Here is a 24028-nt window from a genome sequence, read left to right as displayed (position 1 = left end):
CTGAACATGTGAAAACACCCCCGTATCTATTCTATTCTGGATGTCTTGTGCATTTTTGTTCAAAATCAAACTTTGACATCTCTACTAGAATTTGAAATAAAGTTGTTCAGGTGTGAGCAAAGTTTGGCTGTATGGCATGTCTTTCTAACCCACAGGTGAGGTTACAGTTAACATTGCACAAAGCTCTAAACCAACATCACTCAGTAGAAGTGCTCTCTGTGGCTTTAGTAGTAGTTTAGTAGTTATTATTAAAGACCACATGTCTACACAGATGAATCCAAAGTTTGAAAGAAACATTTCACCTTTCACCTCTCCACATAAACGCTCTATTTGACCGAGTGAAATTAGCTGTTTTCTTTCATTTAACTTTGGATTCGTAGTGATTACCGTAATTTGTGATTCCATTAAGATTCCAAAACCAACTCCTGTCTCCATTACACGGGGGAAGATGCATAATTCAAAACCATCTTGAGCACGGAGCAACAGACTGCAGACCTACAGTATGATGAATAACAAAGAGCCTGCTCCTCGTCTTCTCCTTGCTACCATTCATCAGTGTAGGAGCTCAACCTGGTGGTCAGTCAGGCCTTGGTCAGAGCTTCCATCAGCAACAAACAAGCTTTTTTTTTTGTAATGTGCTAATGAAGACTGATGCTGTTCCCTGTTGTATTGACCCCTCTGCAGTGATGAGCCTTTGGCTGTTGCCAGATTTGTGTGAGATGCATCTGAGGCAGCTGTGTTTTCAGTCAGCAGTTGCTACAATTATTATTGTTATTTTGCTGCTCAAAGCAACAGTCAGCTGCACACATTAATTGGATGCATGCAATATGATCTTTAATTTCTGTCTCATTACAACAGGAGCCCTCAGGGTTACGTGTGGTTACACAAGGTGATTCACTGGAGGTGTGGAAATAGAGAGCTGATGGTCAGACTGTCATTATAAGCTCATGGGTACATTTTAATTCAATTCACAGACACTGGATCAACCTTTGAGGTCTATGCATGAATCGGATTATGGTCATATGAAGTACCCCCCACCCCTCTTTCTCTCCTCCACCTCCCACCCTCCCCCTCCCTCCCTCTTTGAATGGGGGCGCTGAAGCCGTCTGCCTGTCACCGCTTGCCTCTTTGTTCAAACTGATCTGGCTCCTCTCCCTCAGCGTAGCTGCTGGCGAGAAAAGAGAGAGAGAGAGAGAGAGAGAGAGAGAGAGAGAGAGAGAGAGGGACGGCGGGAGCACCTTGCTGTGTGTGTATGCGTGAGTGTGCATGCGTCTGTGTGTGTGTGTGTGCGTGTCCAGATCAATGCGTGAGGATGAACCGCGCATAGGCTGGTGCTGCTGCTCAGTGAGGAGAGGATAACGTTGAAGGAAGGAGCGGAAAGTCCAAGACTCGGAGCACACACACTCATCACCCTGTATCTGCCTCTGCAAAGTGCTGTTTCACCCTTGTTTCGCTCGTTTGCCGTCTCCGCACCCCTGTGGGAAGCTTTGGAGAGCAACCTGCACGGAGGCGCAAAGCTTTCGCACACATTTCTGAGGATTGCACCATTTGTCAGTAAAGGTAAGAGTGAACGCGCGGAAAAAAAAAAAATCATTTGCTTTATTTATGACATCAATCATTCGGTCAGTGTGTGTGTGATGGCTCAGGTCACCGGGTGGCAGGAGGCTGAGACCACTCAGCTGCTGGAAGAGGATTTAAAGTAATTTCTCGGTTGTGATACGAAAAAAACGCACAAAACAGAGCTTGGGGAAATTATAGATTTTGTTTTCACATTGTCATGCAACATCTAATTCTATGCATATTCAGTAAGTGTAAATATATCCTGGACTAATCAATGCCTTTCCTCTGGTACGACCACAGTCGCAGCCTTTGAGACGCACACAAATCGCAGCCGTTTGGGATATCTTGAATTATTTACAGGTCGAAGCTTTTAATATTGGTCTATATTTACGACTCATGTAGGGGCATGCATAAATCATCAACTCACCAAGTAACCTTGTTAGCGTGTCCTTAACACGGTTTCCTCTCAGGAGATCTTGTTTTCATAAGAACTTTATGCTTTGGTTTACATAGCCTACATGTTGGAAAATCTTCCTTCACAGGTGACACAGTTAAAAAGAAATCAAAAGGAGGATGAGGAGGATGAGGAGGAGGGAGGATCCTTTCTGTGGAGTGATGCAATTATGGAAGCAGGTTTAAACACTTGAACAGGTGTTTGTGAAATCTATTATGTTAATCAGAGTCCTCTGGTGATCAAACAACATGTGTGGAATAACTGTCAAAATCAGATCTTACACTGGTCCACCTCCAGAGCTGTCACCTGGGCACGACATCAGAGGAACTGTGTCTGCTTCACATATTTTATCTTTACATTGAAGTGCCTCGTGTCTTTGTGCCTTGTAAACTTAATTTAGCATTTTGGTCCTGAAAGCATAAAATGAAAAATGACACAAAAAAGCGAATAAACGTTGGTAAAATGAGTGATTGCCTGGTGCCAAGAACGTGAATGGATGTTTGAAAGTCTCATATTGATGACTTGGCTGCTCTGTAAACAAACACTGGCATGCACAAATCACAGTGAAGGAGGAGAACACTTTGGGTCACCTTGACAAATGAGCTGTATTGTCTGAGAATATGAGAGCCCCTGCAGCCCAATAAAGCCCGTTCTGTTTCTATTCAGCGCTCCTGTCTGGAGGAGTCCAAGTCTTTTCTTCTTTGGCCTTGTTAGTGTGCCCACCACCAGCTGTGTGTCAGTGCTGTAAAAAAAGCTTGAAGAGGTTAACTAGGCAACGTCACATTATAGACGAGCCCGAGCTGAGGAAATGTATGTGTGTGAGAGATAACAGAGAAGGAGAAGGAGAAAAAGTAGTGCCCGTTGGGATGAGGAGAGAGGAGAATAGTGAGGAATTAGGCTACGAGACCCAGCTGAAAGTTTACAGCATGCATTTTTCATTCTGTCCGGATGTGTGTGTTTGGAGAGGGCGTGCGTGCACCCATGTGCCCCTGCACACATACAGTAGTTGGTGTGTATGTTTGTGTGCTTGTGTGCATGTAGACGACTGCACTCACACAAGCAGAGGGGATCAGAGAGCGGTGTTGTGAAGGAAAAGGTCTAATTCTAAAATAGAGTAGGAGCTCAGTTCAGCTGCCTCGCTGTCTGTTGCTGCACGCTTTGCACTCAATCAGCCTCGGCGTTGTTTATCATGTCTGGCTCAGAGCCGTCTGCAGTTGGAGGAGTCACTTTGCATCAGTGGAAGATGAAAAAGGAGTCGTGTTGAATAGATGACATACTGTGGAGGTGAGACGATGAGTCGGTTTGTCGGTTAGTCGATCAACAGAAAAAGAATAATGCTAAAAAAAGGCCTCTGTTTCTCTTCACGAGAGAGAGTGTTATTCGACAGCAAAGTGATGGCTGGACTGAGGTTTTCACAGTTTTAGAGGATTTCATACATCAGAGCAAAGCGGTTCATTTTAAGGAAACTAATGTTTGTTAGAGCTCAAATGCCCAGCTACAAAATTAATCAGCAACTGTTTTGATATTCATATAATCAAGTGATTGTTTTACATGCAGCTTCTCAAATGTGATAATTTAATTCTTTTATACATTTTAGATTGTTGTGTTTTGGATTGTGGGTCGCGGGGCATTTTTCATAATTTCATTTCACAAAGTCAGACTGAGAAAACAATCTGCAGATCAGTCGATAATGAAGATATGAGTTTGTTTCATCCCCAAAGTAATTACTAAATGTTGTATCTTTAGTTTGCAGGTATGAATTTGCATTTGATAGGTCTTGCTGAAGGTGTATTTTTAGTGGAAGTTTGATATTATTCTCTGTGGTATGGAAGTGGCCACTCTAATATATGTGACACTTAGGTGATTATGGGGTCTATTCCCCACTAATACAGTGTTAATAGCTAGCAGAATAGAGCTATAAAAATGCAAATCTGTACCAGCCCTTGCTTATAGGAGACGATCACCTCTGAGTCAGGCACATGCTTGTAGCTTTATGATTACACCGCCCTAGGTTGACTTTGTTTGGACCAGCATGTCATGGGTATGTTTGTACAATGCAGCAAACGTATGAAAAAGATATATATATATATATATATATATTGTCCTAGCAGTAATTCACAAACAGCACATTCAGCTGTGAAGACTGAGACTTTAAGTGGGAATTTTATGATCTCTTTGAACTTTGTGGTCCTTTTACAGCCAGAAGGGGAATAAGCTACACTAACAATGACTTCACAGTGACTGGAGCTGAAACTGACCACGTTTTCAGCACTGGACAGCTCCCAAATCTCAGAGCCCGATGATCCGTCCACAAACGTTTGTCAAACAGAGAAAGAGCAGTGAACAGTTGTGTTTTGAGCTGAAGGACGCATGGGGAGGGTAACGTCGAACTCTGTCACCCTGGAATATTGAAACCCTCTTACTGAATGAGTCCCCATGCTACCAAAACCCAAAAGGGATTGGACAAACCAATCCATCAATCAAGTTCAGTCTTTAGCCTGGGAGGGACTTAAGCAGCCCACCAGGCCAATCATTACAAGCGTAGATGAGACCACAGCTGAACAGCTCACCCACACAAAGAGAAAGGTCCCTCTCTTTGTCTTTGGCCAGGGGCTCTCCTCTAAGGTAGTGACTAATGGAAGACAAATGTTTGGCTTTACAGAACAATCTCCTTAAGGCACCACTAAAGTTTTATCAGTCTCTGCATTGGAGAGAAGATTAGAGTGATTATATTATAGTCATTGCAGATGTGTTTTTTTCAAATGTTTTTCTAACGTCACACTGTTTGAAATGTGTAAACGCAGCACTTCTTTCTTGTTATTGTTAACTGCTGATGTGGGGATGAGGAGATTCTGCTTCTGCCTCTTCGGGCATTGGCACTGGTCATAAACACTTGAAGGACAGAGCTACTTTTTTTATTTTTTTCCCCTTCCTCTCCTAGTTGATATTCCACAGACTCAGCACATCATTTAAGACGAGGAATTCTTGGATGAAGTCCCACCACTGTGTCTATGTTTGTGTCTATTATTCCATTTCATTTCACAGCCCACATTTCACAGTCACAGCCTCATTTTTCTGACCACCTCTCCCTGCGGATGAAAATGTGGTTGTACTGTGGTGGCCTGTTTAAAGTAGCTCTCACAATCCTGTGTGTGTGTGTGTGTGTGTGTGTGTGTGTGTGTGTGTGTGTGCCATAGACTAATATACTCAAGATGATAGCTGCGTCTCATGCACCTGCTCCTTTATTGACTTTGCAACCAAGAGCTAACCCCAGACCTCTCACCTTTGACCTGTGGTGTCTTTGAGACACAGCTGGTGTAAAAGCTACTTAGACAGTCCCTAGCTACATATCTTTGACCTCTGACCCTAAAATCATTATCACCTTCAATATTTAGCTATTTACTTAAACAAACATTTCACCTAAAATGCATTTGAACTTTTCAATGGAACAGATTCATTAATGCTCTAATATCACTATGTTAATCAAATGACTACATGGTATGTGTTAAAGGGGGCACGCAAGGAATTATCACTTGACTCTCTGGTCAGTGTCCAGGTTTAGTGTCCTTTAGCATCTTTCATTTTTCAGGGAGTTAATTAAACCAACTGTGCTCTGTAGTTTAAAGATCTACGTATTTCCCTCAGGACTAGGTAGGGACCAAAAACAGAACCAAAAACACTGTGAATACTGGACTTGAAAAATGAATAATAATGTTTTTCTCACATACACCAGGGATGTTTAAATGATCAACTGTTTGCTAATACATTGACCATCAAGTTATAAAGTGATAATCAAACTGACGCACATAAAATATGGTTAATTTCTTTAAAAGGACACGGTACCATTTGTACTTGTTTCCTTGGCTTTTTTAACATGACATTGAAAAAATATTAATGGAAGAGTATCTATGTTATACATGGCCGTTTGGATGTTCGCGTTTGTTCAATGTACCGCTGTACCAACATTAGATCTGCACATGCAGAGTTGCAGATAACGTTGCATTGCAGATGCACAACAGGTAACCTCTCATCCCCTTATTTGCTAACATTCGCAGTGTTGTGCTGCTAACAGGGCAGAGTAGATTAGCTGGCTCCTTACAAAATGACAACTCCAGATATGCTCCTGTTAAACTTTGTGGAAGGACGAGGTTTCCGTGAGCTGATGGTTTGTTGCACCAGAGTACAAGCTACCAAACAACAACTAGATTGCAGCAAACAACAACTAGATTACAAGAGTGGAGGAGATGTATGAGGAAAGTGTGGTGCAATTGAGGGCTGACCTGCAAAGTGATGAATGAAATTAACTGTTTTGCTTTAGCCTACGGGCCAAGGTGGCTGCAGATGAAAAAGTAAACTAGCTGCAGATTTCTCTACAGTCTGTGCAGTGCAGATGGATACTCTAACATGGAAATTACTTCTTAGATGCTCATCCCTGGTTTTAAGTTGTAATCAACAGGAACATGGTTCCCACAGGGCCTTGAAAGTAAAAAAAAAATAGACATGAGTCATTGAAAGTTTTTTTTTTTCACTCTAACTATTAAAGCTTCTCTCTCTTTTTAACTGTTGCCTGTGAGCTTGTGAAAGGTCTGCTAGTTCACATTATAACGTTCTCAGTGTTGTTACAGCAATTAACCTTGATCCATGTCTCAAAGTGTGCCTTGTTAGGGTCTTGAATTTAAGAGAATTGGGCCTGGAGAGTCCATGAGATATGTTAAAGAAGGTGTGGGAACACTGAGTACATTAAACGTATTAAACAGCACAAGAAAATGTAGTTTCTCAAAATGTAATATTTAATAATTTAGTAGTTTCATATTTTCCTTGGCAGAAATAGCTTACCTTAGCATTCCTTAGATAAAAACACTCTAAGGACAAATGCATACAAATTCAACTCTCAGTATTTACAGACTTTACAGCTTTTACATAATTCATCTTGGTTTTTCTCTGAAGACCTTCTTTTAGTAATATAAGAACATTTTCCTCTTCTAGTAAAAGGTTCAGTGGTAACAAATCAATTGGTGTCGATGGGATTTGATCCTTTTTGAGAAATGATTAATGCACTCCATGAGTCCGTCGTTTGGTGGTTTCTATTTCCTCTAAAAGCTGTTACAATACTCTGTTTTAACACATTTATGTGCACACTTATAAATAGTTCAGCTCCCTTAAACACATTTAAATTGATTATTTTGTCCAACTTACAGTTGGATCTGAATGTATATTGAATCTTACAGTCAAACCTACACTTTTTGCACATGCCCACACACAGCAAAACACATGGAGCCAGAAGAGGATGAGCACGAAGAGGTGGAGAGACAAAATGAGGATATCTGAGATGGTCTGTTCACTTTCATATCTCTACAGGAAGGTTGGAAACAGATGGATGTTATGAGAAGCTGTCAATCTCTCACAGTAATGCACAAAGTGGTGATGCATAAACATCCCATCATATTATATTTCCTCTTGGGTACCTGTTCAATACTGAACAATTAACAGATAACTACCTACCTACTTACAATTACAACAAACAACGCCCAAGTTAACTCCTCTCTGACCTTTTTTCCTGACTTCTCCATCATAGATTGCTCTAAATTGCCTCCCCTCTGCGTGTTACTGCACACACCTCTAGCCAAATCTTAGCTTGGCTTCTCCTATCGAGCCTATTTAAATAACCTCTGTCCTCATGCCCAGCGAGATCAATGGTGTCAGTGTGAGAGGAAGGACTGTGTAATCTTGAATTGGACAGACCAGCAGCTTTCCAGAGTCCTCTCTCCATCTGAAGTTGAGGCCAGAGCTGCATGAGTCATTAGTTTCTTTGAGTGTGATTAGTTACCACAGACACACCGGACACAAAGGGTGTCAGTGTGTTTCTGTGTGTGTTTGTGTGTGTGTGAAAAAGAGAGAGAGTTTGCGGACGATGCATGAAGAAAGCAGGAAGTGAAAAACTGCTTCAGCTCAGCTCACTTTTCTTCAACAAATTAAAAACAGGAATGCTGTTTTTAATTTGTTGAGCAATTAATGTTCATACACTCTGGTTTAATGTCTATTTTATGGCAACAGATCACCACTGAAACATACTACCACTATATTTTCTTCTGGCTTTACAATTCATTCATGAAAATGGCTTCTGTGTAAGCACACGGGAGATCAGATTTTGGTCACAAATCTATTCAGGATGGGTGCAGTTTCTTTCTCACAAACAGCAGATTAAGAGGAATTATAGAGCATTTTTCCGAAGAGCTTTCATCATGGCAGCGTATTGTCATGACGATGATAAAATGACCTTCCTTTCATTTCTCTTCCTTCATCTTCTTCCTCTTCCAGCCCACCACTTTGTCCGTCACTCATCTGGAGCTGTTATTCCTCTGTTCACTCCGCCGGCTCTCTGGAGGTAATAGTTTTGTGAGACATGATTAAAGTAAAAGGGAAGGAGAGGAATCATCTTCTCCTGTCAGGTCACAGTAGAGAGAAATAAGACTGAGAGTTTGACTCCGTACTGTACTGCACTGTTTGTCTTTAAGTCTAATACTACAGATTTAACTGTAACTTTATTGTCCTTAGCCTATCCTGTTAAGCTATATAATATTTTTAGACTATAATTCTGCTGGGGTTTTTTTTTTGTCATCACGCTGTTGCCCAAGAAAGGCTTTGGAACTTCCTGAAAGTACAAAAGAAACTCGGATTTTTTTTCTCAGTCAGAAATTTTTCATTTCCCTGCGGGGGGAAAAAAGAAGAGCTAGAGCTCTTTTCTGCCACGATATTCTGTCAAATGCCAAGCAGAAAGAAAGAACAAGATTTTCTTTTTTCTTTAATATAAAAAGAAAAAAATATCTCATATAAACAAGATCTCAAGAGTTTTATCCTTTCCAAAGCCTAAAACATAAAAGCAATCAAGCAGATGAATTGAGCAATGTGTCTAACATAAGCTGCAAACAACTCCTTACTATAGCAGAGTAGGGTGAGTTACTTCCAAAGTCAAAGGCTATATTATTACATTAGTCTGCGGGGTTACCTGTGTAAGGCTTAGTAGTAATTATAATTTCATATTTGAGTTAATTTACTAAAAACATATTTACAATGGTTACACAGCTATTATTATACTATTACATATTGAATAGTTGTGATATTCTGTTGAATGTGTTTCTCTGGTTCCTTCATGTTTACCTCAGTCTAGCCTCTGATTTGTTGGCTGTGTTACGTGTGAGACAAAAAAAGAAAGTGTTGTAAGGCTGAAGAAGTTCAGAAACCTCCATGTCTGTGAAGTAAAGCCATTGTGAAAGTGCCAAAAACTGCAGTTCCTCAAACGACCACTTGAGGCTGGCTGCAGAACGAGTCAATCTGCATAAGCCCCCATGTTAAAATGTCAAACCGGTTCATGACAACTGCACTCAGGCTGAATTTCTATTTAACTCACCCGTTCAAATTATATTAAGGCTTAAAGTTATGCATAATTCACAGTGTGGGCGCTTCCATAGGTCGGCGGGTAGGTGCCATTACAGTTGACCCAGGCGTCATTTAGCCTGCCTCGGGTCCGCTGATGATCCACAGCATGCAGCTTTATTACACTAAATGGATGTTGCTAGCATAGACTGTATCCATTAAACACATATGACCCTTTTTGTTTAACACAAAACAACAATGAGTTTCACACAACTCACAGAGTAAGATTTATTAGCTCTAAAGTTAGCTGATTGAATTTGCCAGCATCAGTCATCATTTTAGAGTAAAGATAGAGAGATTTTCGAGTAAATCTGGCACTGTTATCTTTGTAAACTACATCACCAGGTCAAGTCACAAACTATAATACATTTATAATACTATTTGTTGTCTAACAGAGATGCCAGGTGCTGGAGTGTGTGCATGTGTCGCCTTGTGTTTAGTGTGTGTAGCCTATATATTTGTGCTTTGGCTCTTTAATGCAGAAGGTGAGATTCAGTGACCTACCTTGTGCATTGGCTGGGCTTTATAGTAAGTGTACTATTATAGCAGTGTGTGTGTGTGTCATGAATCAACATGGGACCCAACCTGGCCTGATTAAGTAAACCTTTGCAGTCTGTGAACACACACACTCACTCATACACACACTTCAATGTAGCATGATGGAGGCATTGTAAGCATAAAGCTGTCGTGCTGTGCACACAAACATGATTTATCCTAGCAGCTGACATGATGTGCTCCACACTTTTCATGTTTTGTTTTCTCTTTCAAACAATTTTCCCACCAAATGCAGAACCAAAGGAGATTTGGGTCGTGGGGCCCGTCTTGCCTGCGTCATGATGATCATGAGGCCAGTTGGTCTCCTTCTTCAACAGACTGACAGCTTAGTGCTGAGCTGTAATGTATGTCTGCCAGGCTTGTCTGTTAGCTCTCTTTGGATCGCTGTCACTCCACTCGCTGGGTTGTACAATGACCTAAGAATGCGTCCCATTCAGACAACATCGTGAAAATGTGTCGGATGGACATACGCATTGAAGTCCACTGAAGCATTTTAGAGACTTCTGGCTCTTTTCTCTTCAAGACACAACTGTGCCTGTGAAAGTGAAGAGGGGCGATTTAGAGGGAGGCGTTCACGACATCTGATGTCTCCTCCTTAACAAAAGGTTGTACTGGTTAGTATGCAGATGGTGTGTTTGGATGGCCAGTGCAATCTATGTTGTAAATCCCCTCTGGTAAAACTTTGAAAGGTGGATATCTATAGACACACAGTTTTGTATGTTGTACAGCATCCATCGAGATGTCCATAGGCTGCACTCTGTATTCTGTTGGTGTGGTTAGTGGTTGTTGGGCCCCAGCCAGTCCCAGGACCTCCAGTATAACACTCTCTAATGCTCCTTGCTTTCAAGACTGGGCAAACTCCTCGGTGTCATGACCCTCTCCAAGCCTTAAGAAATCTCTTTTCACCCACCCAGCTAGCTCAACCCGATGCCTTCAACATGCAAAGAGTCCAATGGCTTGACCCCAATCTGTCACAGCCCATCACAAGGTCCTAACCCACCTTTAGAGATGGGATTCCTCAAAGTGTGTGGCGCAGTGGAGTCTCACCCAGAATCCTTTTGTTTAAGTGTCCAGACACCAACTTGGTCGGCCACCAATAAAAATTGCTCAGCAAATTGTTGTTTAATGACAGTATAGTTTGGGAGGCGTCATGGTGCACTTTCCTATCAAAGAGGAATGTTTTTCTTCACCTCACATGCTCCAGTTTTACACGGTTGAAGGTTTTACTCAGCTTTCATGGTCAGAGAAGAGAGCGACCATTATTCCTCTAACGTATAAAGGCTTGAGCTGGTGTTGCATAATCTTCTTTCTCAGCATCAGGGATGCTGTTGGCATGACTCCTTGTTACCTTGGTGTATGCAAAGAGGTTTTTCGCTTTCCAGGATACATTATTTACTCTACGCAGCTGAAGTCTAGACAATCCAAACATGTCGGGCTAATTTCTGCTTAAACTATTTAAAATTCTTCTAAAGGTCTACTAGGAAGCTTCTGTTTGTAATGCCAGTGCAGACAGCAATGTATATTAAGTAAATTAATAATTTAGGGTCATTTGTGTTGCTTAACTCCCCTTAAAATCACATTATAAAACAAAGCTGTGTTTTCTTCAAACAGCATATTCTCTTTTTCATCTCCATTTCATACCAGTACGGGGCAATAAAACTCTGTTTCAGTCGTCTCTCCATTGAACTGAGAAGCTTTGGGCCTAGAGCCAAATCCTCTGGCAAAGTCAGCAGCTCATTTCTGATGTGTGGTAGGATTTCCTCTATGTTGTGCAGAAGGAATGCACCAGAATCACTTCTTCACTGCAGTATAAGAAAAGTTCATCCAATCTTTTACTTTTGGAGCCAGATCATTTGGTTTCCAAAAGATTTTCTTCATTAGACGTATCACTCTGTGTGTGCTTGTAAGATCAAATTAGTCTTGATAGTGTATGATGGCCTGATTTAAACAGGTATACCAAGTGGGTCTTGGATGTAAAATGGAAAGCATCACCAATGAACTGTGTGTGGCCTTTAAAGTGCCCTTACAGAGGCAATATTGTTTATTTGTTATTACATTATAAGGCCAATAAATAAAATGGATATGACAAATTATCTATCTTTGTCTGTGATACCACTAAATTATCTCATTTGCCTGAAATTGGCATTATTTTTATGGGGCTTTTTTTTTTATTTTTTATAGGTGTGGCCACAATGCAGGGAAGTCATGACAAGAACAACAACATATGATATAAAAATAAAATAAAATATGAGTTTTTGTGTCAGTAAGATTTTATTAAGCCCCTGTGGTTGCTTCACAGATGCTGGTTACCTCAACCTGTGAAAACTGCTTTCATGGGAGCTCTTAGATAGGTGACATGTACTGGAGGGAGTGTGAACAGGGTGGTACTAATAATTCATTTCACTTCCATCAGGTGTAAACCCTGTAATTATTTTATCTTTTAGTAACTAAGAAACACGCCTTTGTTTTCACGCCTATAGACTTGAGTTGGTTTAATTAGCGTTGAAAGGATTTTATAAACCAAACAGCTGTGAAGCTTTATCTCAGGAGCTGCATCCGTTCAAACATGAAAATCACCAAACTGTTTCAACTGACAGAGAAATTGACTGACACGCACTTTACAATTTGCCTCCTAAACACACACACACACATACACACACACACACACACACACACACACACACACACACACACACACACACACACACACACACACATAGAGTTGAATATACCAAAGGCACAAACAAAACATATTCTAGTTTGTCTTCAAGGGCAGAACATGTTACTGGTTAGGGCAACAGCACTGGATGCAGACGCATGCACAAATGCATCATTGCCTTGCAAGACTATAGTGATTTATGATGATAATATGTTTACTGTTGGGAAGAAGGAGGCCCTAATAGCTCAAATAGCTGTCTGAAAATATCTTGGACATCTAAATATATTTATGCATACACAAATATGTTTTATACGTGTATAAAAAGCTTTTATCTTGTATTTCTGCCTGTATTTACACCTGTTTCTGTTTTCCTTTTTCAACCCTGCTTCACTGCTCTCCTTTCCGTTTTCTCTCTCTGCAGGTCCAGGATGGTGCTCACTGTGTGTGCAGCTGGGCGGCAGATCCTCTTTGCTCTGATGCTGCTGCTCTATTTAGGTTTGGGTAAGTTCTCTGTCTTCCACCTTCACCGTTTCCTGCATCTCCAGGTGCTACAGAAATTAACCAGCAGTTTCTGATCTTGAGAAAAAATAGTCAACATAGTGGAGTGGGTTCAGTAAAAGGAAAGAGAGAGGAATGAAGGAAGAGGCTGAGCAGCGAGACCAGAATATGAAAAAAAGAGCTTACACATACATTTTTACATCGACATAAATACACAGACAGGTCTGTACTAATTTGAGTGTTGTAAGTGAGAGCTGACATGCTGTGGATGTTTGCAGACATGCTCGGTGGGATTGAGCTGGCACACCTCCAAACCCATTTATGCAACTTTAGCCCACCATCTGTTCCATTACAACTATGCATAAAATTCACAATTATGGAACAAAAAGACTAAACATCTCAGAGCCTCCGGTCTCTGGTGGATAGTATCGCAGGTTTGAGGTCCCAAATGCAGAATGCTGACTGCCTGTAGAAAAGATAAGTTCCTCTCCTTAATTACTTTTCCTTTAATTGGCATGCATGATGGTAGCTGGTCAGTCTGGGTTTTCATTAAAAGGAGAAACCGCATCGCTCATTTCCAAAATTAAAACACGTACTGACAGCAGAAAGTTATTACTCCACATTCAATCATGTTTCTGCGCAATCAGAATCCAAAAATAAACAAAAGGATCTGCATACTGCTAAAATTAAACTAAAACAGATTGACCTGCAATTACTCCCAAATACAAGATTAGACAGCACCCTTATGATTCAAGCTGTCGTAAAACATTCATATTTTCAATAATTTTACATTTGAGTCAGTAATTCCTAAATTCACCACATTCACCATAAAGTTGCCCTCGAGCAGCCCTCTGGCTGTTTCCCCATGTGTCCAGTCTTTGTGCTAAGCTAAGCTAACTGGCTGCAGTTACTCATCTAAAGCACAGACACGAGGGTGTAATTTCTCATCTGACTCGCTATTAGAAAGCAAATTTCTTCAAATGTCAAATGATTCTTTTAAAAGATGTAACCATCAAAATGAGTGTTAGCCCTGTGGCTGTGCACGGCCTTGTGTTGGGATAGAATCCAGCCTCATGTTACTGTGAAATACCCACCATGATGAGTGGGTATAGAAATGGCATAAATTTATGAATATGTCTATCTTTTTCAAGCACTTTCAAAAGTGTGGTACAATACTGATCATTTCACACAAGGTAGAAATATTTGTTTTGTGTTGTCAGCAGGTGTTGTCAGCAGGTGTTGTCAGGTGTTGTCTGTGTGGAGTTTGCATGTTCTCTTCATGTCTGCATGGATTCTCTCTTTCTCCCACAGTCCAAAGACATGCAGGTTAATTGGTGACTAGAAATTGCCCGTAGATGTGAATATGCTATGTGCCCCTTGATGAACTGACAATTTGTCCAGGGTGTACCCCCTGCCTCTTGCCCTAAGTCAGCTGGGATAGGCTCCAGCCCCTGATGAGAATAAGTTACAGTAAATGGAAGGATAGCTTTTCAACAACTGAGCTTACCTCAGTGACAGACAGTTAAAAGCTCCAAAAGTGAACATTCATGCTTTTTACGTTGCTGCAGTATTATTTTTAGCACATTCTTATTATATGTCTGTGGGCAACAATAATACAAAAAAAAAAAAACCTTTGGCATAAAATGATCAAATTTAATAAGCCAGCACATTTTGCAGATTTAGTAACATTGATTTCGAGCCTTGGAACCCTCCTTGCAGTTTTGTGACCTGCACAGCTCGTTGGACTCTGGAGGAGGACTGACAGGAATAAGGTGGCATCTGTTAATGATAGAGAGTGTCCTTTCATGTCACTTCCAGCTCTCTCTTTCTCTTTTTTGGTTTTTCTTTTGTCCCATCTGTCACCCCCATACTACAGGGTACACTTGTCATCCAGCATCTCTCAATTTCCTCCTTTTCACTTTTTTAGACTGCCTCTTCTCCTCCATCTTCCTCTTTCTTTCGCTGTCTCCCTCCATCCCTCTCTCACTCCTCCTCTCGGTCTCATTCTGGCTCTCGTGCTTCTCCATGGTATTTGTGATTCTGTGATTACATCTGATTTGGGGGGGTGTCAGCGGGGGGAGGTCTTCAGCACTGAGAAATGCTCTCAGGGGGTTCAGCATGTGAACACCGACCAATCTAAATGCAGATGGAAAAATCTTTCGTGATTCAATTCCACCATGTGCAATATTCCAAATAAGGCATTGTGTTTTTTTTTTTTATCATTGGTTTTCTTGTTATGCACATTTAGTTTTCTACAAACTGGTGCATTTGTCTAACACAGTGGAAAATTGGAATTGTGAAAAACAGAAAACTAGTGCAAAAAATCCTTGAGCAAATTTGCTTTGAGCTTATTAAATCTTAGTAATTATGCCTGTCGCGTCTTGTATATTGACAGAGACAGTCTGCACCTTAGAGTCCATATTACTCCTTGAGCTACTTACAATGGATTATTAATGAGTATCTAGGAGTTTGTTTTTCTTCATTGTTCTTTTGAAAAAAAAATTTAATTGCAACAAAACAAAAAACGTAACTCAAGGTCCTTTTACTGGCTGTTTCTGCAGATTTCAACCTTTCAGCTACATTTGAAGGATGCTCAGTTGCCATTATGCTGTGTGCATATAAATTACATTTTAAGGAATTATGTATTTATTTTATGTGTTATGTGTATTAAGTGTTTTATGTTTAAGGAAAACAAAATTTTATTGCAGAAATTATAAAAAGCAATCTTGCTTGGTATGTTAGAGTATGTGCATAAAGAATAAAGCTACAAAGTGGCAGACATTGGTTGGTTAGAGGATAATGTCTGTACAGGTGATCCTGTTGTCATGGTTACATTGAACCTGTATGTCATGGCAACCAGAAGAATGAATTGCTGATATCAATCCACCAAACTGTGAATCTAACTCTAACAGTGACATTGATGCCTGTCACACAGGGACAGAAAACATAGGCTCTAAATAAAAGGAATGTGTAGAAATAGAAATTTTAATAATTCAGCTGGAGCACTGTGGTCACTGTGTGTGTGTGTGTGTGTGTGTGTGTGTGTGTGTGTGTGTGTGGGTTTGTCTACTCATGCCTGTGTATATAAAATTGTGTGTTGGGTGCCTGGGATCCTTGTCATGTGTTCCTTTGCTGGAATGAAACAAGTTCCTCCTTCTTGTGTGGAGATATGAGTGTGAAATTGCTAATGAATCCCTGAGGTCTTGTTAGCAGGCAATTTGGTTAGCAGCTACAGTACGGCCTGCACTTTCTATATGCTGTACCTCATCTACTGCTTCGTTTACAATACTGTATGGCATTTCCCTATAATCAAACAGCAGACTTATTTATGTCTGTCAAAAAGTATATTTTCTGAATCTTTGTTTTCTTCCCTTCAAAGCAAAATGCCCTCCAACCTATTTAATTGCATCATCTAATTATATCCTGTTCTCTTGTTCTATCTCTCTAGGTGAATCCTCCTCCATAGTGAACATGCGTAGGATCACCCATCCTACAGTACAACAAATGCTGGCAGGCAAAGCCGTCCTCCCATGTGTCTTCACCCTCCAGACCAGCTCCTCCAACGAGCCTTCCCACCTCCTGTGGACTCATATCAGGCTACCAGCAGGAGGACAGGGCGCTCCTCTGGAGCAGATTGTACTTTCTGCTAAAGGTTAATCAAAGACATGATTTGGTTTAGCTGTTGATTAACACCTGCAATACTCAATCAGACAGTTTCTACTGGCACTTAGAGAGTACACTGGAAGGTGCACTAATCAATACTTTTATATTTTAACTGCATAAAATTATTATATGCATGTGAAAGCAGTTGTTCACAGGCAATTAGGACCTAACTCTGCAGTTTCCCTCAGCTCCTCAGAGTATTTAATGAATTAATCTGAAGGCCTTCCATTGTAAAACAGCGACAAAGACTTTAACAAGATGACTATAGCAGCTCCTGGAATTAAAATTAAATAAACCTTCTTAGTACAGGCTTGTAAATGCTCCAAACTTCCCTGTGTAGAAGGATTTTAGCAAACTCAAGGCAAGACCCTTTTGCTGCCTTCGACTTTAAGGTTCAAAATGTTACCAACATTGTTTTCAGATGCAGCAGAGAGAGAGAGAGAGAGAGAGAGAGAGAGAGAGAGAGAGAGATATGTTTACAAAAGCTTTAAGACCCACCTGTGCACTACCTACTCAGCACCACATGGCAAATATAAAGCATGTGCAGTACATTTACTGAAGTTAGTGTGCAGTTCATTATTTTTAACCTGTACCACTCAAAGTCCATATAAAGGCAATTTTTTCAAAATACATTAAATATGTTGGAAAATAGTTTCTGAAAACATGTGAAAAGACTTTGAACGATATATTACTGAAGTCAGAGGTTAGAACAGTTTTTCACCAGTTTTCAGTCCATACCCCTGCACACCCAGCAGAGAGATAGAGGGGAATTCATCTCACTCAGAGTGTTTCAAAGTTAGTCATGTCATTTTCTGAACTCATCTGACACATTTTAGTTGCTTCAAAATGGCTGCTTGACTGCCCTCAGTCCTGGAGCTGAGAATGCTGCTCATTTTTACCTGATTTTGACGCCTAATTTCATAAACTTGTCGATATTTTTAATCATTCAAATTTGGCTGGGTGGTTAATAACACGTTCCTCTTTGGTCTGACAAACAGATCAGAACATGTTTATTTTTACTTTACACTGATTTTAACTTTTGACCTAATCTGCTTCGTCTGGATTGTGCTGGTGTGGCTGGATTACATTTGATTGGAAACAGAAAAAAAAAACAGTGTTATTTCAAGTATCCTGATTGGTCAACATGAAGCACATGACATCACATTGTTCCACTCACTTCCAACCTGTCAAAAAAATAAAAACACAAAATCTTTCATGGGAACCAAAAAACTGTTCTAACTCTGGCAGACAGTTGTGTATTCCTGTAGAACCCAGTCGCTAATAGTAAGAGGCTGATTGAGAAAATGTTTTCTGGGTCTTTAACTTCTTCTATCTAAAATCAGCAGGATGCTAATAGACAATTTTAATGAAGAAAACTCTCTTTCTGTGCCAAAGGTGATGTAATCAAGGTGAATAAGGCTTTCAGCGGCCGCGTCATGCTGCCAGGATACACTGCCAATCCTCTGAATGCTACCATGGAGATCTCCAATCTCCGTACCAACGACTCAGGCACTTACCACTGTCAGGTTGTCATGGGTAACGACTATGAGAGAGACTCTGTGCCCCTGGTGGTCTCCGGTAAGTTCAGCAGCCACTGATGGAGATTTTATTGTAAGAATAGTGAGAGTTTGGTGGTACAACGCCCTCAAGGAAACATTTAAACTGAGCAGAAATGCTGAATTGAGCAGCAGTAACACAAAAGCCTTTAAAATTCTTCTTCTCACTTAATTGATTTTTGTGTTTTATTGCATTGCAGGCTTGTTGTACTAATGTAAGATAGATAATGGCAGCTTCAAAACAGGAGCACTGCCAACCCCTTTTCAGCTTTTTTATTTAATTAAACATTAATAACATTGATTCACCATACCAATATCATAATGACTGACTTAATTAATGTAGCTCAGTGCTCTCTGTGTTTGTGTTGTTTTTGTTATCTAGTTTTCCACTTCAGTAATTGTGTAATTCTTTTAATTAAAGTGTTTGTACTGAATACCAATGATAATTTTTCTGTGTGCTCATCTGTGAAATTTCACATGTTGGATTGAGCTGCCACAATAACATGTTTATTGATCACATCCCACTGATTTATTGATTTTTTAAGCTTATATGTCTGTCTCTGTGTATGTCTGCTTGTGTAGGTGTGGTGTTTCACTACCAGGCTCCCAGCGCCCGCTACGCCCTTTCATTTACAGATGCCCACCAGGTCTGCCAGGAAATCTCGGCTCAGATGGCCACACCAGCCCAGCTGTGGGCAGCATACTATGACGGCTTCGCCAGCTGTGCAGCTGGATGGCTGGATGATCAGACTGTCCGGTGAGGAGACTTTCAATAACTTCCCTCTGCTTGTCAGATCCTTGTAGCGTTGCTCACTAGTTGCAGTGCTGTCCTGATGCGTTTTTGAAGCATTATATTTGTTAAGGATTATCTTCCTCATGAATTGGTTGAATTTATCAGACTCCAGGTTTTCATATGAACCCCAAGTCAAAGATAGATCATCTGATATCATAAACAAATTTTCACAAGTAGAAATCTGTGAATTTGTGAAGTTCAGACAGTTTTGCTTCAAGAAATAATTCAGCATTCTGGAAAATACACTTCACCTTCTTGCAGAAAGGTGATGAGAATATTGATACCGCTCTCAGTCAATATAAAGCTACTGCCAGCAATTTGTTAGCTTAGCTTGAAACAGGAGGAAACAGCTGGGTAGCAGTTCTTGTATGGACTAACCACATAAAATATCATGAGTTAGAGAGGTGACAGAGCCAGTCTCTATGCCAAGATAAGCTAACTGGTGTATGAGACCGGCATCAATCCTCTCACCTAACACTCAAGGAAACAAATAAATGTATTTCTCAGTCTCATCGTTTCAGCTCTATTTTGAACACTGCTATAATTTTAATATGTCTGCTAATTCTCTAATATGAAGACATTTGGCGTTTGTTTTCTGTACTGTCTGTTTCCTCTTTTCTTGGATCATCTGCTGTCTTAATTAATATTCAGTTCTTCTGTTTTGTCACCTCATCTACCTCAGATTCATGTTGTTCTCTTTACCGCTGTTGTTTCTTTGCTGTTAATTGTATTTTAATTTATTCTAATCTGTTGCCCTTTAACAGAGAATGCAAAATAAGAATCCATTCTTGACTGACATTTAAAAGCTGTGATATGTGTGCTGAGATAATGTTCATACAGTCATATATCCACCAGACATTGCTACTTATTTCCTATAATTAGTAAAAAAAAAAAAAGAGGTTCATTCCTGCTTATGACTTCCACATCGTTCTCTCCACAGCTATTCTGTCCAGATGCCAGAGCTTGGTTGCTATGGACACAAGGAGTACTCTTCTGGAGTGAGGAATTATGGGAAGAGGGGCCCGAAAGAGCTGTTTGATGTGTACTGTTTTGCGAAAGAACTGGATGGTACAAACACACACATGCACACACACACAAAACACATCAAACTCTGTCACAGATTTGCAATTGTACTCTTATTTTGCACGCATCATGCATCATATTCAAATACAAAATTAAAGGACAAATTAGGCAATATTTAATTTAAAATTTAATTTAAACGTTATTATAACTTTCAGTGAATCCAGTAAAAAGACAAAAACAATGTACTGCAAAAAATGTATATTAATCGACGGCTGTATATAGTCCCTAACAAATACACCAATTATACCTGCCTGAGTAATGAGTGTTAAAAAGTGCAGTGCCCAGCTCTTTTAGAAAGTTATTGAGAAAAAAAAGAAAGTAAGAAACTGTACATTTGTGACCTGATTTTAAAGATTTATATTTTCACTAGCAGCCACTGAACTTGAGCTTGAGGCTGAGTGCCATAGACAGGGTAGAGAAGTCAGAAAGTATCGAGAGACGGATTATCACATCTTTTCACAGGATTTGTTGAGAATATTTAAAATATAGAATATCACCAGTTTTACTGTATTTAACCGAGGCTTCTCCCTGCTATGAATTCGACAGGCGTCATCTGCTTCTAGACAAGTTCCTGACTTATGTCTCCCTCCTCCAGGTGAGGTGTTTCACTCCTCGGTTCCAGGCAGGTTGTCTCTGTCCTCAGCCTCAGACCGCTGTGTGTCCTTGGGGGGTCAGCTGGCCACAGTAGGGCAGCTGTATCTGGCCTGGAGGGCCGGCCTGGACAGCTGTGCCCCAGGCTGGTTGTCTGATGGCAGCGTCCGCTACCCAGTGACTTGGCCTCGCCCGGACTGTGGAGGGAGCCAACCGGGAGTACGCACCGTCAAACCCAACAACACTGCTGACAACACCACAGCGCTATATGATGCCTACTGCTACAGAGGTAAGAGGAAAACCATGAGGTGTCTTTTTGTCAATCAGATTTTATTTTATTGTTTTATTATCGAGAGATTTGATAATACTAAACATGAATACAGTGAATCTATAGCATCATCTCAACATGAAATGGTTCTGACCTTGAAAAGTGTGAATCAGAAATGACTCTTGTAGTTATATTACTACCATCTTACTCCAAACAGAAGTAGTGATGCTGCTGTGGAAGAGTTGAGTGTTATTAATGTAGTAACATTGACAATAAATGTCACTGCACTATTGTAGCTATGGCAACACTGATTTCCACATCGTCTGTCCCTCTGCCATGTAACTGTAAAACTGCTGGATTGGCAGTGGGAGAGAGAGAGAGAGAGAAAGAGGAAAGGATGTGTTGATGTGAAATGTCTAGATGCTCAGCTTTTGTTCTTTTTATTGACTGATATTGGCCAGTTCCTGCCAAATTAAAACACTTCAACTTGTTTCCTAGGTAAAGTGAAGAATTCGGGCTCCATTTCTCAGATCTACACCTCCCTGTGGAAACCCTGGAGCTACCTCACAGGCTCAAGTGATGCTGACTCCGCAGGGACAGGCAGTACTGACTTGACTACACAGCCAATCGCCACTACCAGAGGTTTTACATTTGTCTATGAATAGCAGATCTGTAGCAGCATGAACCAGCTCATTAATCACAGAATCAACCATCCAAACACAAATACACTAAGATTTGACATACAATACAAATGCTTTATGCAAATATTTCCTTGCAGGGTCCTCAGATGTTTCACCTTCAAACTGGACAGGATTGGTCGACCTAGAGGAAGAGACCTCCCTTCACAGCACTGACGCTTGTGAGGATAATTTCCAATTAAGTGTATTGATCATGAAGGAATGTGGATATGTGATAATAATCCAATTAATTGTGTCCTCAGCCTCAGACCCATGGTCCTCAGAGTCTTCAGGGTCATTTGTGACCCTCCAGCTTATCCCAGGACAGAGCGTCTTAGACTGGGGAGAGCCACTGGAGCCAGGCCCCGACTCAGAGGAGTTCCTCCGACCGCCAGTCCACCCCACTCCTGCTGAGAAGAAGGTCAGTCTGGGTTTAAGCTTGTATTTTAAGATTTAAAAAAAACAAACTGAAACAGCACTGAGTCAGCTACATTTCTGTCCATTCACTTGTTAATTATTTTAGGTGTTCACAAAGATTGTCAAGTCCATCTGGAAGCCTTGGAAGTACCTGACAGGAGATGAGGAAGGTACCCAAGCACCAACTGGACTGGCAGGGGAAGAGGGGACAGTCACAAAAAAGACAGATGACAAGTCAAATTCATCCAGGACATCATCACCAGGCGAGTGGATTGTTTTAGTGTGTGAACTAATATGACCTATCATCTGGGATTTACCCCATGACAATGCTTATGTGTGAATAACAGAGGAAGAGCAGTGAAAAGCATCCAGAAGGCTGGATAGCAGTGTATATTTATGAGTATCCATCCATCCATTATCTGTAACTGCTTATCCTGATCAGGGTCACGGTGGGGCTGGAGTCTATCCCAGCTGACTTTGGGTGAGAGGTGGGGTACAAGTTCATCACAGAGCACATATAGACAAACAATTCACACCTACGCCCAATTTAGAGCCACCAGTTACCCTGCACGTCTCTATGCAGGCATGGGGAGAACATGCAAACTCCACACAGAAAGGCCCAGCCGAGGTTCGAACCAGAAACCTCTTTGGTGTGAGTCGACAGTGCTAACCGCTGCACCACCATGCAGCCTTGTTTATGAGTATTCTGAACATATTTCTGTTGAAGCACTAATTGGCTCAGATTCGTGATGTTGGGGAAACATCAGTTAGGAAACACAACGGGATGGTACATAATTATAGGACAAACAAGCCCCAGGAATGTGGTTCGTGAGAGAAACGCCGAATTAATAAGACGTAAAACTGGAAGAGCAGAGGTCTTTTAGCCCTGGCATGCAGTGAGGATGTCCAGCATCAACTTTTTTTTTCTGCAGGAACAGAAAAAGCTGCCTTGAAGTCTGGAGGCACACTAAAGTCACACTGACTTTCCTCTGCAGCTCAGGGTGGCTTTCCTGTAGGACCACTAACAAGCTGTAATTGACAACAGCTGGGATAGCTGATGAGCTCCAGCTGTTGCCAATGAGCTCTCTCACACTGGTATATAATGTAAATACACTCAACAAAAACATAAACCCAACACTTCTGTTTTCACTCCCATATTTTCACAAGACTCTCTGCACACAAACGGTTTATTTCTCTCAAAATTTAGCTGAGCCGGAAGGTGAAGCTCTGGATTTTCCAGTCCATCTACGTACGTTCCAACCCTCACCTGTGATCATGAGCTTTAGTTGTGACCGAAAGAATGAGATTGTGGGATCACGGCCAGGCTCAGCCTTAGAGATAGGGTAAATAGTTCGGACATCCGGCGGGAGCTCGGAGTAGAATCGCTGGAGGGACTATCTAGGGACGCATTTAGCCTGGGAACGCTTTGGGATCCCCCAGACGGGCATCTGGAGTGCCCTGCTAAACCTACTGCCACCGTGACCCGATCTAACTTAATAAGCAGAAGAGTATGGATGGATGAAAATTGAGTAAATTTAGTAAGCGTTGTGGAGTGTATAGAAGAACAAGACGTCTTATGCTGAAGGGTTTATTGACGCTTGGCCAAGGACAATGGAAGATTTCTCAATAGGCTTTTCATGACATGATACAGCCTCAGTTCTTTAGGCTGCATCTCTGGCTGTCTGGCTGTCTGGCAGAATAGTGCCACAACTCCTCGATGTCCATGTCTACAAACAAGGAGATATGCACTTTATTGGTCCCACATTGTTATCTGACTCTCTAGAGGCTTCTACGTTATGTATCTATCTGTTGTGTCTAGG

At 41.0% G+C, this 24028-nt stretch overlaps 1 protein-coding gene across 2 annotated transcripts in view; it reads left to right on the top strand.

Annotated features, from left to right (window-relative positions):
* Positions 1-1224: 1224 nt before the first annotated feature.
* Positions 1225-24028, top strand: part of LOC104924855 (neurocan core protein) — a 42655-nt gene continuing 19851 nt past the window's right edge. The window contains exons 1-11 of one of the 2 annotated variants that reach the window (XM_019262054.2): positions 1225-1560; positions 13084-13163; positions 16609-16812; positions 18219-18401; positions 18962-19136; positions 20113-20240; positions 20851-21135; positions 21613-21756; positions 21893-21973; positions 22055-22212; positions 22315-22471. In XM_019262054.2, the coding sequence (XP_019117599.1) occupies positions 13091-13163; positions 16609-16812; positions 18219-18401; positions 18962-19136; positions 20113-20240; positions 20851-21135; positions 21613-21756; positions 21893-21973; positions 22055-22212; positions 22315-22471 (1588 nt within the window). In that variant the 5' untranslated portion in view covers positions 1225-1560; positions 13084-13090. Of the gene's footprint in view, positions 1561-3158; positions 3299-13083; positions 13164-16608; positions 16813-18218; positions 18402-18961; positions 19137-20112; positions 20241-20850; positions 21136-21612; positions 21757-21892; positions 21974-22054; positions 22213-22314; positions 22472-24028 lie in introns of those variants that run through there. The other variant, XM_019262055.2, reaches the window with a different exon arrangement.

The sequence above is a fragment of the Larimichthys crocea genome, chromosome XII, assembly GCF_000972845.2.
Source record: "Larimichthys crocea isolate SSNF chromosome XII, L_crocea_2.0, whole genome shotgun sequence".
Lineage (NCBI taxonomy): Eukaryota > Metazoa > Chordata > Actinopteri > Sciaenidae > Larimichthys > Larimichthys crocea.
The sequence above is the reverse complement of the archived record's forward strand: the minus strand, read 5'-3'. Positions and strand labels throughout refer to the sequence as shown.